This window comes from Piliocolobus tephrosceles, chromosome 11 (assembly GCF_002776525.5).
Source record: "Piliocolobus tephrosceles isolate RC106 chromosome 11, ASM277652v3, whole genome shotgun sequence".
Classification (NCBI taxonomy): Eukaryota; Metazoa; Chordata; class Mammalia; order Primates; family Cercopithecidae; genus Piliocolobus; species Piliocolobus tephrosceles.
Window position 1 is genome coordinate 116,323,045 of NC_045444.1, and position 19,268 is coordinate 116,342,312.

General features: G+C 38.8%; 1 protein-coding gene across 18 annotated transcripts in view; it reads right to left on the minus strand.

The window, feature by feature from the left end:
- TRIP12 (thyroid hormone receptor interactor 12) overlaps positions 1-19,268 on the minus strand; it is a 154,349-nt gene that overhangs the window by 95,258 nt on the left and 39,823 nt on the right. For all 18 annotated transcript variants that reach the window (XR_002726701.2, XM_023193919.2, XM_023193908.2 and 15 more), the window contains exon 2: positions 18,145-18,291. Coding sequence is in view for 17 of the 18 variants with exons in the window: in XM_023193919.2 (XP_023049687.1) it covers positions 18,145-18,242 (98 nt within the window). In the remaining variant the exon portion in view is untranslated. The remainder of the gene's footprint in view (positions 1-18,144; positions 18,292-19,268) is intronic.

A 19,268-nucleotide genomic window follows, 5' to 3' on the forward strand; every position in this document is an offset into this window, starting at 1 on the left:
TTGCTTTTGTTTTTGTTATATTTCTATCAACAGATCTCAGAGTTCAACTCTTTTTTCTTCAGAAATGAGACTATTTTTGAAATCATTCCATACTTATTCTAAAAAAGAGGTATTAACATTCTGTTTTTTGGGTATGGAATTTAACAGCTACAGGAAATATAAATTATGTCATTCAGGTCCTCCACATTCTTATTTTCTCAAAGATTGTTGCAGACTGCTGTTTTAATTAAATCACGTTTTCTACTTTATTTCATTTTATAATTTAAAATATACCTTGTGGCATTCCTTGATAATTAAACAACTCATTTTGAAAGAAAACTACATACATTCAAAGCTAGACAATTTTGTGAAAAATAAATGCACAAAACAATTAAAAATTCAGATTCATTCCATTTGTCATCAGAAACTGGCCCATATGAAACTAAAGGTGAGGGCTGGGGCAGCAGCCCTCCTCTTTTTAACTCAAATAAATTGCTCTGTTGATTTGTACACAGCTTACGTTAGAGCCACCTATGATACTCCTGTGTTATTTCTCACGCCCTTACTAATACCTTCAACGAACTTAAGAACTTAGCAGGTAAACTCTCTATATTATACCACAAAAAAGTAAACAGTATCCAAATCATTTAGAAAACCAAGGCTCACAAAACTGGTTTAAATTCAACAATGCCCAGCCGGGCACAGTGGCTCACGCCTGTAATCCCAGTACTTTGGGAGGAAGAGATGGGTGGATCATGAGGTCAGGAGTTCAAGACCAGCCTGGCCAAGATGGTGAAACTCGGTCTCTAATAAAAACAACAAAAATTAGCTGGGCGTGGTGGCATGTGCCTGTAGTCTCAGCTACCTAGAAGGCTGAGGCAGAAGAATTGCTTGAACCCGGGAGGCAGAGGTTGCAGTGAGAAGCGATCACATCACTGCACTCCAGCCTGGGCGATAGGGCAAGACTCGTCTCAAAAAATAAAATAAAATAAAATAAAATCAACAATGCCCACACTGATCTTACCTAAAACTATTTTAAAGTGCGATATTCTCACTGAGGACTGTTTAAAAAGTATATTTTAAACATATAAAATATTGATCTTTAACTGTCCCTTCTGCCTGTTTAGCCTATGGGACTTAATACATTTTCCATAAAGAAGGGTAAATATTTTCAGCTTCCTGGGCAATACTGTATGTCAAAAAAACAGGTACAGATAATTCTCAAACAAACAAGCATGGTGGCTATACTTCAATCAAAATTTTATTTACAAAAACAGGCAGTGAGCCAGATTCGGCCCATGTGCTATAGTTTCCAACCCTAGCTAACAAGGAATAGACAACCAGATGGTACCATGAAGTGACAATATGGGGCCTCCCAAAATGGAGCTCTATTTTATTATGTCCACTTATAAATTATTAATGCTCAAAAATGCTTGCAAAGTAAATCTGCATAAAATAATGATGTCCAATCTGGAATAGCCAATTAGAACATCACAGTATTCAGAGGCAAAGGAGCCTTGGATGCCTCCTTTGAGCTCATTTTACCACCTCTCTAATTTAGCAAGCCTTAATGCTCAACTTTAGTTTTTATTAAAAAGCATAATCTTTTTAAAACCTAGTAAAATTTATATCCACTATAAATAAAATTTGTAGAACAGTATAGTAAAATTCATGACAAACTCTTTTAAATAACACTAGAATGAAGCCATTTAGTAAATTATAGCCCAAAGACTTGGGTGAGTCAGAGTGTGTGTGTGTGTGTGCGTGTGCGCGCGCGTGTACGCACGCGCATGCATGTGTTCAGGAGCTTCTATAACAACATATGGGTATTCCTGAAAAAAACCTCATGTCTGCAAAATTACCCACTAAAAATAACAGGGCTGTTATGTTAAAAATAAGATTGGGCCCAGAGCACACAAACCTATGTTATTTTGTAATGAGCGTCCCAACAAAAGCATCACCAATTTTAATAAAAAAGTAAATCTCCAACAAAATTTGCACCAATAAATCCACTTGAGACTTATTTCTGTATTTTCTCCTTTTAAGTAACTTTTTAAAGGCATTTTTTAAAAAGCTTCAAAATAATTAAAAATATAATTTTTCTCAGGTAGACTTTCCTGTTTGTTATCTTCTTTCTTTATAAACACAGGAGTAAATGGTTTTGAACTTCCTGAGACTGCTTTTGACAGTACAAAGTATGGTGGTTTTAGAAACCACTGGAATAGCTATTTCTTTCACTAAATTATTTCTGCCAGATTTGCAAGGTTGTGTGTGCGTGTAATGTCTTCATATATTACCAAATCTTCCTCTTTAATTGAAAGGTCTTTCCCCATTTTCAGTTTATACATTAGCACTGTGGGAAAAACTGCTTATGAACCAACACTACTTCCACATTATATTGACATCATTTCCCTATTTACCAAGTGTGTATGGGCCAATTCACATTAAAGAAACCAACACTGCAACAGAATAGACTATACTCAACTCCAGGTTATGTGCTTTCAAGATCACCTTGAAGTCTCAAATGCCTCTGAGTGTTAACTTTTAGGCACATAGTATTGACTGTACCCTTCCACCTACATTTGTACTGCTATTTAGTCAAATCCTTTACAGTAGTCCGCAGAATTAAAAACCATCTCTAGTCCAAAGGAGATCTAAAAGAGACCTAAACGTTGTATCAAGAGCACAATATTGGGCCAGGTGTGGTGGCACATGCCTGTAATCCCAGCACTTTGGGAGGTTGAAAGCAGGTGGACTGCTTGAGCTCAGGAGTTCAAGACCAGCCTGGGCAACATGGCGAAACCCTGTCTCTACAAAAAATACAAAAATAAGCTGGGTGTAGTGGTACACACCTGTACTCCTAGCTACTCGGGAGACTGGGTGGGGGAGATCATTTGAACCTGGCAGGTCAAAGCTGCAGTGAGCCATGGTTGTGCCACTGCACTCCAGCCTGGGCAATAGAGTAAGATCCTCTCTCAATTTAAAAAAAAAGAAAAAGAAAAAGAGCACAATGCTGTCTTAATGTAAGGAAAAATGAGGAAACTGGCTATTTACAAGCAGCTAGTTAATTCCTATTATAGGTGTTAAATTGCCTGAATTTTTATGCTAGACATATTCACAGCTTATGATATTTGACACATTCACAGCTTATATGATATGCATATATGTAATATACGTGCACATATTACCACTTATATTTGGTAATATATGCACGTAATATTACACAATACACGTGCATATATTACCAAATATAAATGGATTGTGAGTTTAATTACAAGTCTAAATTTGTGTATGTGTATACAGACACATTTTTATGCTTTTCTACTTTAAACACACAATTATAACATTATCGTTTTGTCTTCTAAAAATTAGATATTTTCTTTCAAATGCTGGAAAATGCATGTTTTAAAAGAGCTATTGATTTTCAATAATTAATGGTGGAAAGTTCACTTTAAATCACTTTAAATAAATAACTCACTAATGTTCCCTGTAAAATGTACTGTTTTTCTATTTCTATTACAAAAAGAAGCTTGATTCATCTGATCAATGTTCCTATCTTTAGTTATAGTGAAACACTAGCCCAAATGATTCTATAATTCAGAGTAAAGCAGTATTTCTAAACAGCAGAAGTACTGCCCCTAGGAAGCATTCTGGAAACATACACTAGGAAGCGGGGGTGCTATTCCCATTTAGCAGGTGTGGATTAGAGGTAAAGATGGGCAACAAATGGAACAAAAAGATCCAACAAAGAACTGTCCCATGCCCAATATATACAGTCTTGGTAATATATGAAAACCTTATGAAAAACCCTGACAATGTGGCAGTGACATAGGTGAAAAACATGCTTGCAATTTCTCAGATTTGTTTTGCACAGTTCTTACATATTAAATTTTCCAGGAATGCAACAACAAACGATTATACTATTTTTTTCTTTTGGCAGTTTTACCAAGAGTCAGGCACCATTTTTAATGCCTATGATGAAAATGCTGCTTATGGCATTTAAGTTTATTGTTGTAGCTGTCACACTCAGTGACTCCAAATACAGATGCACTATAATTTTGTGTCACTGTGTCCAAGCACTTACCTAAGATGTTATTTTTGTTATCAACTATTTTCCTTTTGTTTATCTTCGTAAAATGCTGAAACATTATATCAGTATTTCTAAACTGTGGGTAGACAGGTATTTTATTTCTTCATTTATTTGAAAATATTAAAAGAGCATAACAATAAAGATATTTATATGATATACACTACAGACAGGGAGCATTGCCTCTGATAGAGCTCAGAACCACTGTACTAAGCTACTCCCTTCAAAAGATATTAGGTTTGCCACCAACAAATATACGCGAGTCACAACGAGGCATATAAATATAGGTAACAAATAGTCTAGTCCCTGTCCTCAAAGAGGTCAGTCTCATAAAACAAAGTAATCTACCAGGTACTCTCCATAGACGTTTCCAACGAATACTTTTAGCAGGAGAATATAAGCTTTATAGGCCACACCATTTAAACCTGGCCCTGAAGAATGAAAAGCTGATGGAAAAAAGCTTTCCATTCAAAAGCAAAATATAGGCAAAGGTAGAGGCAAGCAATTATAAAACCCATACAGTAACTGACAAATGATGGAAATTGCCCTGAACATGGAGATACATCAGAAAATATAGATGAAATGATGTTCACCACTATGCAATCCATTCATGTAACCAAAAACTACTTGTACCCCGAAAGCTACTGAAATTTAAAAAAAATATATATATATATGGTTGTTTTGTTTTGTTTTGTTTTAAAGGATAGGCTATGGTCAGGCAGGGAAGGTTTCTTTTATTTTTTTTTTTGAGACACAGTCTCACTCGGTCACCCAGGCTGAAGTGCAGTGGTGTGATCTCAGCTCACTGCAACCTCTGCCTCTTGGGTTCAAGAGATTCTCCTGCCTCAGCCGCCTGAGCAGCTAGGACTACAGCTGCCTGCCACCATGCCCGGCTAATTTTTATATTTTTAGTAAAGATGGGATTTCACCATGTTGGCCAGGCTGGTCTCAAACTCCTGACTTCAAGTGATCCTCCTGCCTCAGCTTCCCAAAGTGCTGGGATTACAAGTATGAGCCACTGTGCCCGGCCAAAATAAATGTCTGAAGACTTTAGAGATAGTATATGAGAAAAATGGAGGAAAGCACCACTATTAATCTTCTAAAAAGGAGCCTCTGTTTTCTTTTGTTCTCTGTATTACAAGAAAATAGCCTTCCAAATGTGATACAAAAGCTTGCAGTTAGTATAAGAATCACTTGTATATGCATTTTTGTTAGTTCATGTCTTTTGTTTGTTTGTTTGTTTTTTTTTTGAGGCGGAGTCTCACTCTGTCACCCAGGCTGGAGTGCAGTGGCCAGATCTCAGCTCACTGCAAGCTCCACCTCCCGGGTTCACGCCATTCTCCTGCCTCAGCCTCCCGAGTAGCTGGGACTACAGGCACCCGCCATCTTGCCCGGCTAGTTTTTTGTATTTTTTAGTAGAGACGGGGTTTCACCGTGTTCGCCAGGATGGTCTCGATCTGCTGACCTCGTGATCCGCCCGTCTCGGCCTCCCAAAGTGCTGGGATTACAGGCTTGAGCCACCGCGCCCGGCCTTGTATATGCATTTTTAAGTGACACTGAACCCTTTTAAGAAGGCATTCCAACACTGGGAAAGCTTTTTAAAAGTGGTTTGGAATAGCAGAAGAATGAAAGCAAATCCTCATTGAAGGATATGAGACAATTTATGGCAGCTGACAATTTCTTATAGGTTTCCAGTATGCTTATGATGCGACTTTGACTCAGTCCCAAACTTGATTAAAATAAGGTATAGTGCAAAGGAAATTACTTATAGAAAACATATAAACTATTACTTTGTAGGCCCCCCCAAAAAATTTAACACAGGTACAATTAAGAATCAAATGTTTCTAACTTCCAACTACAGAAAAGTAGCCTCTGCTTCTCGTTAGAACAAGGCAACCATGCCAATGTTGAACACAGCACCGTATTATCTTGTCTCCTGACCCCAAGACCTGATGGGACAGGCTAGTTTCAGCATTACCAATGCAGCAGGCACACATGTCTCCACAGCTAAAACTCCAGGCTGCCGAATCAGAGCAGTAAGATTTACTATCACTGAAAAGAGCAAGTTACAAATTACCCAGCCAATTCTAGTATAAATGCTTTCATTCATTCATTCATTCATTCACTCACTCACTCATTCATTTATTTATTGAGACAGGGTCTCTAGTCCAGGCTGGACTGCAGTGGTGTAATCCTGGCTCACAGCAGCCTCGACTTCCTGAGCTCAGGTGATCCTCCCACCTCACTCTCCCAAGTAGCTGGGACTACAGACACTTACTACCACACCCGGCTAATTTATTGCATTTTTATTTTTATTTCTTTTTTTTTTTTTTTTTGAGACGGAGTCTCGCTCTGTCGCCCAGGCTGGAGTGCAGTGGCCAGATCTCAGCTCACTGCAAGCTCCGCCTCCCGGGTTTACGCCATTCTCCTGCCTCAGCCTCCCGAATAGCTGGGACTACAGGCACCCGCCACCTCACCCGGCTAGTTTTTTGTATTTTTTAGTAGAGACGGGGTTTCACCGTGTTAGCCAAGATGGTCTTGATTTCCTGACCTCGTGATCCGCCCGCCTCGGCCTCCCAAAGTGCTGGGATTACAGGCTTGAGCCACCGCGCCCGGCCTATTTTCAGTAGAGACAGGGTTCCGCCATTTTGCCCAGGCTGGTCTTGAATTCCTGGGCTCAAACCATCTGCCTGCTTCAGCCTCCCAAAGTACTGAGATTACAGGCATGAGACACCACGCCCAACCAATTCTAGTATAAATACTTTTAACAAGTGGCTCAAATTCAGTCATAAGAGGCATTATCTCTGCATCACATCATGTCTCCCCATAACACTGTCCTCTTCCCAAACAAGCATCAGTTAGAACTTGCTTCTGACTGAACAAATGAGAGGATAAAAAAGAGACAGGAAAGAAAAAAGAATTAAAGAATATAAAAGGAAAGCACTCACACTGGTTAAATAGAAGAATGAAGAAAACACACGGGACCAGTGGCCAAGGATCACTAAGTAGGCTTTAGAGAAACAAACTATCATAGAGATGCAAATAAGAATGCAAAATAACGTATACACATCCTATGATAGCCACATCTCAAGAATATTCTATTTTTCTTTTTTCAGATGCAAGGTAGGATGGTACTTGTCCAACCACTTGGAAGTACGTACAGTCATGTGACTTACTTCAGCCAAGGGAATGTGAATAGAAGTGAATCACTGCTGGGGGAAGTTCTGGAGAGTCAAGAGTACAGTTCACACATCAAGGTATCTGAATATCTGAATGTGCAGACATGGGAGCAGAGCTTACCGCTGACCCGGACAGACAACTTTTTTAGTGGCTAGATTATAACTACTAATATCTAGGAGATATTTTTTTCCTGTAGTATCATCTAGCCCACCTTGCTACATAGCCCATTTTAATTATGCTCTATTTCAACCCTTCCTTACTCCAATCATGTTTTCATCATTTCAGGAAAAGAGAAAGTCACATTTCTATGCCCAGAAATTCCAAGGAAACAAATATCCTTTTCTAACCCATACTAGTAATTGTTGAACACCTACCACTTACCAGCAAATTAACATGACACACAAAAATTCAAAATAAAACCCAGACTGTGAAAGGAATTAATAAGTCCACGTCAAAGACAAATATAGTTGACATATACCACACCTGCTTTGCAACTGTTGCTTCAGCCTCAGAGCCCAGATCAATGAGGTCATCTCTAGAAATGTTTCTCATCTGACTCTAATAACAACCTGTATCCCCATTTCCCCTACCGAGCTGGGTTGCTTTCTGGGTTCTTTCCCTGGGAGGAAAAGAAAAACCCTACCCTACCCTCATTTCTATAACTACTATAGAGCATGGTGCTTACTAACGTGGTGTTCTACAAATGAATGAATACAACCTGACACTGATGTTGTGTTAAGGCAGAACTCTAAAATGCCAAAAGAGGCATTATTAAAATAACACATGCATTATCTCCAGAATCAGAACAACAGTGGAATAATCAATCCTAGAAAAGGCTAAGAGTCAACACAACTTTAAAGAACTACTAAGGAATTTAAACTTGCCAAAACGTTAGTACACATATACTCTTTGCTCTTTTCCGCCTGTCCATCTTCCTCCATAAGGCATGTACACAGCAGTTGGCAACTTCAGGTGCATATCCTCCCATCTTTGTCACCAGAAAGAAAAAAGCTAAATCTTCCAACTTTTCTCATCTTGATCATGTGACCACATCAGGTTTATCACTGTGCTCAGAAAGAGGGAGTACTGTCGATTCCCCTAGCTTTCGCCAAAGGTTAAGGAATAGCTAACAGGATCGGAGTAAAACTATATTAGAACAGAGTCACTACCCATAAATGCATGTGAAGCCATTCAACAAGACTACTGTTTTAAGGAGAGGTGCCGTGCAGAACAAAAACCATGAAGAACATTATTTACTGCCACCTCCATGAAAATGGTATAATCTTTTTAATAATTCAAAATGAAAGAGGGCTCGATCTAGCTTAATAAGATGAGAGGCCTAAAAATTAAGCTTTAAGGCACAGGGAAAGAAAGAAACATGGTGTACAAAGAGATGGTGAGATCTGCCTGGATGGACATGACATGGTAGGAAGAAGCAGTGACATAATAAGGACAGATGAACAGAGAGGAAGCAGCCAGGCAGATACTGAGTCTGTAGTTCCTGGGGATCCCCGAAGTGTTACAATGCTTTGGGATCTGTATAGGATTTCTAAGACTGGAAAAGAGTATAAACTACATCAATGTGGAAGCTTTTGAATGGATCTTGAAAGACTGGCAGAATTTCAGTAAGGTAAAGTCTAAAATGCAGAAGGCAAGCATTTTAAAAGGAAAATGGCATGATCAAAATTACTAAAGAAAGAAATTGCAAGGCATTTTAAGTAGTTAAGAATAGAGAAACTATCAAGTTTTAGTCTCTGAAACCAGTAGATATGAATTAAGTTTGGCATTTTATCTTTTTTTTTTTTTTGCAGTATACTTCTTTCAAAAATCAAGAAAAAGAAAGTTAAGTTGATTGGTACACTGACAGCTTATCCTGAGTCATTTTCTTGAGTGTGGCTTCATTATTTCCCTAGAAAATATCCCAATCCAGCTAGGCGTGGTGGCTCACACCTGTAATCCCAGCACTACGGGAGGCTGAGGGGGAGGATCACTTGAGCTCAGCCTGGCCAATGTGGTGGAACTCTGTCTCTACTAAAAATACAAAATTAGGCAGGCATGGTGGCGCACACCTGTAGTCCCAGCTACTCGGGAGGCTGAGGCAAAAGAAGGTTGAGGCAGGAGGATCACCTAAACCCAAGAGATAGTGGTTGCAGTGAGTCAAGGTCACACCACTGCACTTCAGCCTGGGCAACAGAGCAAGACACTGTCAAAGAAAAGAAAAAAGAGATCCTAATCCAAACGTAAGTATGGCTTCTTCCCAAAAGACATTAGTAATATGGTTTAGATGTTTGTCCCATCCAAATCTCATGTTGAAACGCTGGAGATAGGGCCTGGTGGGAGGTGTTTGAATCACTGGGTGGATGGATCCCTCATGAATGGCTTAATGCCAGTCCCCTTGGTGGTGAACGAATTCTCGCTCTGAGTTCACTTGAGATCTGGTTGTTGAAAAGTGTGTGCCTGCCCCCCTCCCCACCCCTTGCTCCCACTCTTGCCATGTGATATGCTGGCTTTGCTTTCTGCCATGATTTTAAGCTCCCTGAGGCTCTCACCAGAAGGAGATGCCAACACCACACTTTCTGTACAGCCTGCAGAACCATGAGCCAATTAAACCTCTTTTCTTTATAAATTACCCAGTCTCAGGTATTCCTTTATAGCAATGCTGAAGCCTAATACAATTTGAAATTAGAAAATATAAAAACTAAATATTAGTAAGGAAAATCAACAATCCTACTATAATCAACTTATAATTATATGCAAACGAAAGCAGTCTTATAGAAGACAATTTTCTACAAGAGTAAATATTTGAAAACATACTCAACCCAGCAATTCCACTTGCAATAACCTAGCTTAGAGAAGTACCAGTACAAGTTCGCAATGATAATGAGAATGTTCAGGTGTGGCATCATTTGCTATGGCAAAATCCTGAAACCAAATGATGAAAGAGAAGTGATTATATATACACATAATTGATATATCCACATAACAGAAAATTATGCAGACATTAAAACTGATAATATAGTTTTAATGACAGATATTGTTAAAAAAAAAAAAAAAAAAAAAAAGGCCTACATTAAGTCCAGGTGCAGTAGCTCATGCCTGTAATCCCAGCACTTTGGCAGGCCAAGGCGGGAAGACTGTTTCAGGCCAGGAGCTTAAGACGAGTCTGGGCAACATAGCGAGACCGCCATCTCTATTTTTAAAAAAGAAGAGTCTGGGTGTGGGGGCTCATGCCTGTAATCCAGCACTTTGGGAGGCTGAGAGGGGCAGATCACCTGAGCCCAGGAATGTGAGACCAGCCTGGCCAACACAGTGAAACCCTGTCTCTACTAAAAATAGAAAAATTAGCCAGGTGTGGTGGGCACCTATAGTCCCAGCTGCTCCGAAGGCTGAAGCAGGAGGACTGCTTGAACTTGGGAGGCAGAGGTTGCAGTGAGCTGAGATCCCACCACTGCACTCCAGCCTGGGCAACAGAGCAAGACTCTGTCTCCAAAAAAAAAATAAAGAAAAAAATGCATATGATACAGTTAATGAAGATAGCAAGTCACATTACAGTATATAAAATGATTCTATCCTTAAAAAGAAAGAAACGAACCAAAATACAAATACAAAGTTGTCAAAAATGTCCCCTTACTCAAAAATCTTCCTATCTTTTAAGAGTCTGTTAAACTCTGCACCTTCTATAAACTCTTAAGTATCCCTATAAACTTACAGGACTTACAAGACTCAAGTCTTCTTTTCTTACCAGTACATGTCATTTATCTTCTAATGGGTAATTCCTGTCTTGCCAACTGTTTTAAAGCTTCTTTGAGACTGACTTACACTTCTCCAAGTCAACCTTTACGGACTAGGACTGTAGTTTTTACACAATAAACTGGTAAGTATTAGCCAAACCAATTAAAATGTCAGTTCTCCTGTACAGTGGTACAAAGGGAGATTAACAACAACAACAACAAAAATAGAAGAGGAGACATCAAAAATTATTCTTAGCCAGACTCATTCTTTAAACCTACTTTTTCAATGTGACCTCATTACTAGAGAAACAGCAATAAAACAAGAATAAGGGTTTTCTTCTTTATCAAATTAGCAGAAAAATACAAAATGCAGATAATGTGACTAGAACGAGAAAAAGCACTCTTTCCCCTGACGGTGATAATGTAAACAGGAAGTAAAAAATTAATGCACAACAAAGTTATTCGCAAAAAACTTCCGTGCATCAAACAACTTCACTTCAGGGAACCTTTACTGAAGAGGTATCTGAAATGTGAACATTTGGAGCATAAGCAAAAAAATTTTCCCCTACACCTACCTAACTATCCAAAAACTGAAAAAAGTAGCCATGGAAAATACTGTATATTCCTTCAGTGGATTATGTGGACACCATCTGTAAATGATTACCAAAAGATCATAATGACATGGGCAATGTTAATGTTAGGGTATTGAGAGAAAAGAGCAGGATACCAACTGTACACACAGTATGATCAGCTACATGCCAAAGTGTACAGATAAAAAATAAAACGTTAACACAGACTTTTCTCTGAATGGTTCTTATTTTCTTTTTGTACTTTTCCGTATCCCAATCCTTTGAAATAGTTTTTTTTAAGTGAAAACACAACTCTATTTCTTTCTGCATAATCAGTGGGGGGTTAAAAAAACTCTGCTCTAAAAATGTAAAGAAAAATAATAAATAGAAGGCTATATCCTATATGTCTCACAACTGAGTTTTTGCTGAGTAATACACAATTATTAAAACTTTGCAGGCAAATTTTTTGATGGGGTGAGAAGTAGGCAACTGTATACAAGCATTTCCTTTCATCATTCAAAAATTTCAGACAGATTCTAGTCAAATGTAAAAATGGACCCATAACAGAGGGAAAATGTATTCTTAGCATGGAGAAGGCAAAGGAAGAAAAACCAAATTGGTAGACTTAATTATTAAATTTTAAAATGTTGCAGAAATTAAAATAAACCATAAAAAAAAAAACAAAAAAAAAAATTTGTCCATGTTAATCAATACCTTCCACATAAAGGGCCCTGACAAAACAGTAAGTATCTCCAAAATTAGACAAAAGACACTAACAAACAGCTCAGAAAATAAATGCAAATGGCCACGGAGCAAATTTTTCCACTCTATAGTAAACAAAGAAATGCTAACTTTAAATCAAGGAATTCTTTTTCCCCACAAACTTTTCTTTTTAAAAAGGGTATGCTCTATTGACTAGGATTTGGCAAAATGAGCACTCTCAAGAAGTATTAGTAGAAGTATTAAATTGGCCCAAGATTTCTGAAAGATTTAACAGATTTAGCAATCTGTTAAAAGTCTTCAAAATATTCATACCCTTAGATTCTGTAAAGCCGTTTCATGAATTTGACTTGATAAAACCAGCTCACATTCAAGTATGATAGGCACAAGCAATATTTTTTACAGCAAAAATCTGAGGAAAAAACCTAGAGGCCCAAATTTAAATCACGGGCTTTTATATTAAAGAAAATCACAGAGCCACTTTAAATTACCTCATGGAAGAATGTTACAGAATTCCAGAAAATACATCTAGTGATAACATCATCCCTATTATTTGTATGTTGCAAGTATACATATATTGATCTCCGAATGTGGAATTTTGAAAAAACAAAAAGAAGCTACACATATAGAAAAGACTCTAAGAACATAGAACAGAAAAATATTAACCATGGTTATCTCTGAGTGGTAGGATTAAAATTATTTTCTTTAATTTTCCTGAAACGTCCCAATTTTCTATTCTCAATATGCACTGTTTATATAATAAAATCAACATTGAAGACAACTACCAGTAAAGCGATCTTAAAGTTGCTATAAAATTAAATTCAATCCTACCACTGCCACTTGAGAAAAACAAGAAAAAGCACATGGTATAATAAAAACGCTACTGCATTGCCAAGAGGGAGGTGGTAGCCTACAAATACCTGCACTACAACTGGAAAAGGCTAGTTAGTATCCCTGAGAACAACCCAACAGAGAAGCAGTGGAAGGGAGTGATTTCCTATAGAAGAAAAAGAGAACAGGAAAGAGGGGAACAGGTCAGCTACAACAAAAAAAATTGGAGAGGAAAGGGGGAAAGAAAAACAATAGAAGAAGAATAAGATGTCTAGTTCGACTGTGGATAGTGATGAAGGATGGGTGAAAAGGAGAGCAGAGGTAAAATTAGGAGAGATTAAATATATCCTCAGACTCTATTTTCATTTATCTTAAGAATGAATTTAAACTATTTTTAAAAAGAAGCTATCTTGATTTGGGAGAAAGGCACAAGAGGTCACCGGTAGGAGGTTACACAAAGAAGACAGCTAATGCAGAGGTTTAGAAGAAAACAGTGGGTCAAAAATGAATCCTAGCACAAATCCTAGGAGGGAAAACTGCTACTTCAATTCTAAAGTTTATACCCTCTTCTAAGTCCCTCATCATAGGGATCCAGTGGTCTGCAGGGAAACAGTATGGCATAATGAAAAGATTCACTGACTTTACAGTCAAGAGGTCTGGAATCAAGTCCTGACAACACACTAGCTGTATAAAGTTGAGCAAGCTTCCACATTTTTAAGAGACATTACATATTTACTGCAGAGTTTCTGAGTTTCAATTGAAAGAATGTGTAATCATTTTTTAAACTTGCTCCATTAATGCTGTTGTCTAACTGCTATTATTATCATTAGTTGAATCACTGCATCACTGTGAATACCTTTATAGGGGCAAGTCCACCATCTTCAGGAAATGAAGGCTACGATGACAGCATTTTACTTAGAAAAGCTAACTGAGTCACATGGAGAGAATAAATATATAGTTGTAATTGTTTTCTCCCAATTAATCCCAATCCTCTGACTCACAAAAATCCCTGGAAAGGTTTCTGAGAGTTTAAACAACTGCCAGAATAGTATACTCTATAGGGGTTTCAAAAGTCAATCCGGGTCAGATGCAGTGGATCATGCCTGTAATCCCAGCACTTTGGGAGGCTGAAGTGGGTGGATCAACTGAGGTCAGGAGTTCAAGACCAGCCTGGCCAACATGGTAAAACCTCATCTTTACTAAAAATACAAAAATTAGCCAGGTGTGGTGGCCCATGCCTATAATCCCAGCTATTCAGGAGGCTGAGGCAGGAGAAACGCGAGAACCCGCGGGGCGGAGGTTGCAGTGAGCCGAGATCACGCCAATGCACTCCAGCCTGCGTGACAAGAGCAAAACTCCATCTCAACAACAACAACAAAAAATATCAACCTGGGGGTTGATAAGAAGGTCTTCAAAGTTCCTCCCAGTCTTGAGATTTTTTTATAAGCAAAAGAATCAAGCTAAGAAGGCAAAGTGATATTTAAAAGAGCCAGCATCTTCTCATCTCATTTACATTCTTAAAACTAATAAGATGTTTTGGCTAAAGCTCTAAATTTCTATGTCCTGATCACACCCTTCACAATTGAGCATATTACTGACTGGCTTAAACTAAATGAACTACAACAAGATTTGTCATTCTACAAATCTAATTGAATGCCATCTCTGTTACAACTTTGAGCTATTTAAACCAACACATCTTAATCGCTAGTATTAACCACTTCCATTTATGTCCCACTACTTTATTATTTATTTATTTTTTGAGACAGGGTATTGCTCTGTCGCCCAGGCTGGAATGCAGTGGCCTGCCCAGTCATAGTTCACTGAAACCCTGAACTCCTAGGCTCAAGCGATCCTCCCACATCAGCCTCCTATGTAGGTAGAAATATCAATGTGTTCCAGTGTGTCCAGCTAATTTATTTTTTGTAGAAACAGAAAATTTCTACATGTGTCTTCTGATGACACATGATGTGTATTGCTGTGTTGCCCAGGCTGGTCTCGAACTCCTGGCCACAAGTGATCATCCCACCTCAGCCTCCTCAAGTACTGAGATTACAGTCATGAGCCACCATGCTCAGTCTTACTCATTTTTTAAAATACATACTATGTTGGTGCAAAAGTAATTGCGATTTTTGCCATTTAAAAAAAAAAAATTGCAAAAACCGCAATTACTTTTGCACCAACCTAAATATACAGCTGGGCACACTGGCAGGTGCCTATAGTCTCAACTACTTGCGATGCAGTGAGCTATGTCTGCATCGCTGCACTAGAACCAGGACCATAGAGTGAGACTCTGTCCCTAAAAATAAAATAAAAACATAATACAATTTTAAAAATTTCTTAGGCCAGGTGCGGTGCCTCACGCCTATAATCCCAGCACTTTGGGAGTCCAAGCCAGTTGGATCAGGAGTTCAAGACCAGCCTGGCTAAGATGGTGAAACCTTATCTCTACTAAAACTACAAAAATTAGCCTGGTGCAGTGGCAGGCGCCTGTAATCCCAGCTACTATGGGGAGGCTGAGGCAAGAGAATCACTTGAACCCGGAGGGCAGAGGTTGTAGTGAGCTGAGATCACAGCACTGCACTCCAGCCTGAGTAACTCCGTCTCAAAAAATAAATTTGTAACACTGATATATAGAAAAAATGACCATGCTGAAACACTGGATTTTAGAAGCAATGTGCTGTTGATAGCCCAAAATGATTGTCAGTTCACATGCAAGAGTCCCAATGCAACCTGAGAACTAACGTGCATAAAACCTCAGTTGTTCAAAAGGTGCAAGTTACTTATATGCACATACATACATATATATATACATCTACATGCAGTTTTTAAAAGACAGAAGAAATGTCAATAGTATCCAATGTCAACAGCACACCTTATAAGTAATTATGTTTTCTTTCTAGTTTTCTATATATTCAAAATAATCTAAAATGAACATGTAACACTTTATTACAGGAGGAATAATATTTTAAAATCAGCCACATAGGCCGGATGCAGTGGCTCACGCCTGTAATCCCAGCACTTTGGGAGGTCGAGGCGGGCAGATCACCTGAGGTCTGGAGTTCAAGACCAGCCTCAACACTGAGAAACCCCGTCTCTACTAAAAATACAAAAGTAGCCGGGCGTGGGTGGTGCATGCCTGTAATACCAGCTAATTGGGAGGCTGAGGCAGGAGAATTGCTTGAACCTGGGAGGCGGAGGTTGCGGTAAGCTAAGATCACGTCACTGCCCTCCAGCCTGGGCAACAAGAGCGAAACTCCATCTCAAAAAAAATAAATAAAATAAAATAAAATAAGCCACATAAAGCTGAGTGTGGCTGCTCCAAAGAATAACCTGAATGTAAAAGAGCAAAAATTTTCAGAACAGAGCTCTATATACTAAGTATAAGTGGTAAGAGCTTAACATGCTAAAATACTGAAGTTTACCAATAATCCTATCAAATAGCTATCACCACTCTGTGGACTAAGACACTGAGGTTTCCTGAAACTCTTAACAAAAGACACAATGGCAGAGGCAGAAATCACACACAAAGGCTGGGTGTGGTGGCTCATACCTATAATCGCAGCACTCTGAGCGGCCAAGGCCGGGGGATCACCTGAGGTCAGGAGTCTGAGATCAGCCTGACCAACATGGTGAAACACCATCTCTACTAAAAATACAGAAATTATCAGGGTGTGATGGTGCGTGCCTGAAATCCCAGCTACTTGGGAGGCTGAGGCAGGAGAATTCGCTTGAACCCGGGAGGCAGAGGTTGCAGTGAGCCATGATCGTGCCACTGCACTCCAGCCGGGGCTACAGAAACTCTGTCTCAAAAATAAAAAGAAAAGAAAAAACGAAATCATACACAAAGAAAGCTGCCCTAGTCCAAAGTCCCTATGCTTATCCACTTAAACAGTCTGACATCAGCATGATGTGCTTTGATTTATTCTTTACATTTGACATTAAACATTTTTAAAATAATTTACTAGATAATATGTATTCACGGTTATGGCCTCAAATGGCTGTAGGAGATAATCCTATTAGAATTTAGCGGCTGAGCGCAGTGACTCACGCCTATAATTCCAGCACTTTGGGAGGCTGAGGTGGGTGAATCACTTGAGGTCAGGAGTTTGAGACCAGTCTGACCAACGTGGTGAAATCTCGTCTCTATGTCTCAAAAAACATTAGCCGGGTGCAGTGGTGCACACCTGTAGTCCCAGCTACTTGGGAGGCTGGGGTGGGAGGATTTTTAAGCCTCAGAAGCAGAGGTCGCAGTGAGCTGAAATAGTGCCACTGCACTCCAAACCGAGTGATGAGACTCTCAAAAACAAAAAAATTTAACCATTAAATTTTTTTAGCTAAACATAATCCATTAAGCTAAACATAATCAATGTTAGTCCCAAAATTAGAGAACTAGGCCTTGCAAGAGGAGTTCTGAGTATTTTTTACATGGAATGACAGACCTTGGCTAAATCAGAATTGGAGTATTACATTCAAGAAAATGCACCTGATCTGATTCTTCACACTACTTCTTATGTAACTACTCCAACTAAAAAGAAACACCAGACCACTAAAAACATAAGACAACTTGTTCACTAACAAAGTCAGAGTGCCTCACTACCCTGTTAATATCTATGTTGCCAAAAGGCATGATGAGGACAAAAGCTCAAAAGCTGAGTATCAAAACTCAAGTTCTTAAAACAAGTGAGGCTTCTTTTCAATAAAGTATCATTAAGTCAACACACAAGGAAAAGGACCACGAATGGTGAAAGATGTGTTGTAATACAGTTTCAGGAAGTGAAGAGAAAGGGCAAACAAAACATGACACACCATATGTTAAACCAGGTGTGTGAACATGTCAGTGGCTATGAACTACTTCTCTGAGTCTAGCATATCTGGGGAAAAAATTAGGAACTGCTTTGGATTCCAGTTTGCTTTTAAGTACTTGGCTCACAAATCAGGAAAAACTACCCATATGCAATGAACCATTCAAGTTTTGGACTTCACAATGAGCCTTAAAAACATTTTCTTGTATTCCCAATCCCATCTCAAATTACCATGAAATACATACCTTCCTCCTATTGAGTCGTCTTGTGGTTGGGCCCCGGCAGTGTTCCTCTGTGAACGTCGCAGTGACCCCCCTGGATTGTTATTAGGCCGGTTGGACATTGGCACCTCTCTCTTGAAGGGACATACCCTTTCTAGACACTACCATTCACTAAAAGAAAAAATAAACAAAATTTATCAGATTACAAAATACAATATGGGCAAGAAATGAGGGGAACTTACAGTGACGTGGGAATTTTCTGCGAACTAACTGATTTTACAGCCTTCAGCCATGCTGTAATGTCTCATTGAACTGTGAACTCTGACCGATGAATGTGTTACAAAATGTCAAGATATAACATATTCAAGGCACGTGGTCCAGGATTCAGCATATAAAATTAACTTAGATTTCACGGAATAGCCAGATAATTCTCAATTCAAAGAAAACACGGCACAGGTAGAAATGTCGTCGTTTCCACATTCTAGTACTGTGCAGAAACAGGCACTACACCTAAAGTCAAAAGATGATGGCTCAAGTCCTGTGACAGAACAGGTGTTAAAGAAGTTTGCCTTTGTACAAATCACAGCCTCTAAGCCTAGGATTCCTCAGACACAGAATTAACATGTCATGTCTTCTTCACAGTATTGTTGTGAATAACAAATGAAAAAATAAATACAAACAAAACTGTGGCCGGGTGGAGTGGCTCACACCTGTAATCCCAGCATTTTGGGAGGCTGAGGTGGGAGAATGGCTTGAACCTGGGAGGCAGGGGTTGCACTGAGCCCAGATCATGCCACTGGATTCCAGCCTGGGTGACAGAGTGAGACTCCATCTCAAAACAAAACAAAATAAAACAAAACAAAACAAAAATTGTAAAACTTAATGAAAAGATGAGGAGAAAACAGCTTAAATAGAGTAAACTGAGCAATGGTCCCAGATATTATGGATTTTCAACAGCAGCTCTGCTGGCCGTGACCTTGGATAAAATAATCTCTACATTTAATTTACTCTTCTTTAAAACCAGTACATTACCTACCTCAACAGAGTTGTCAGCAACAAGAAATTGTGAAAGTATTTTTAAAAGTTTAACAATTTAGCTCAAAACAGTTCTTAACCAAATTGAACTTTCTGTAAGAAATTATTGTACA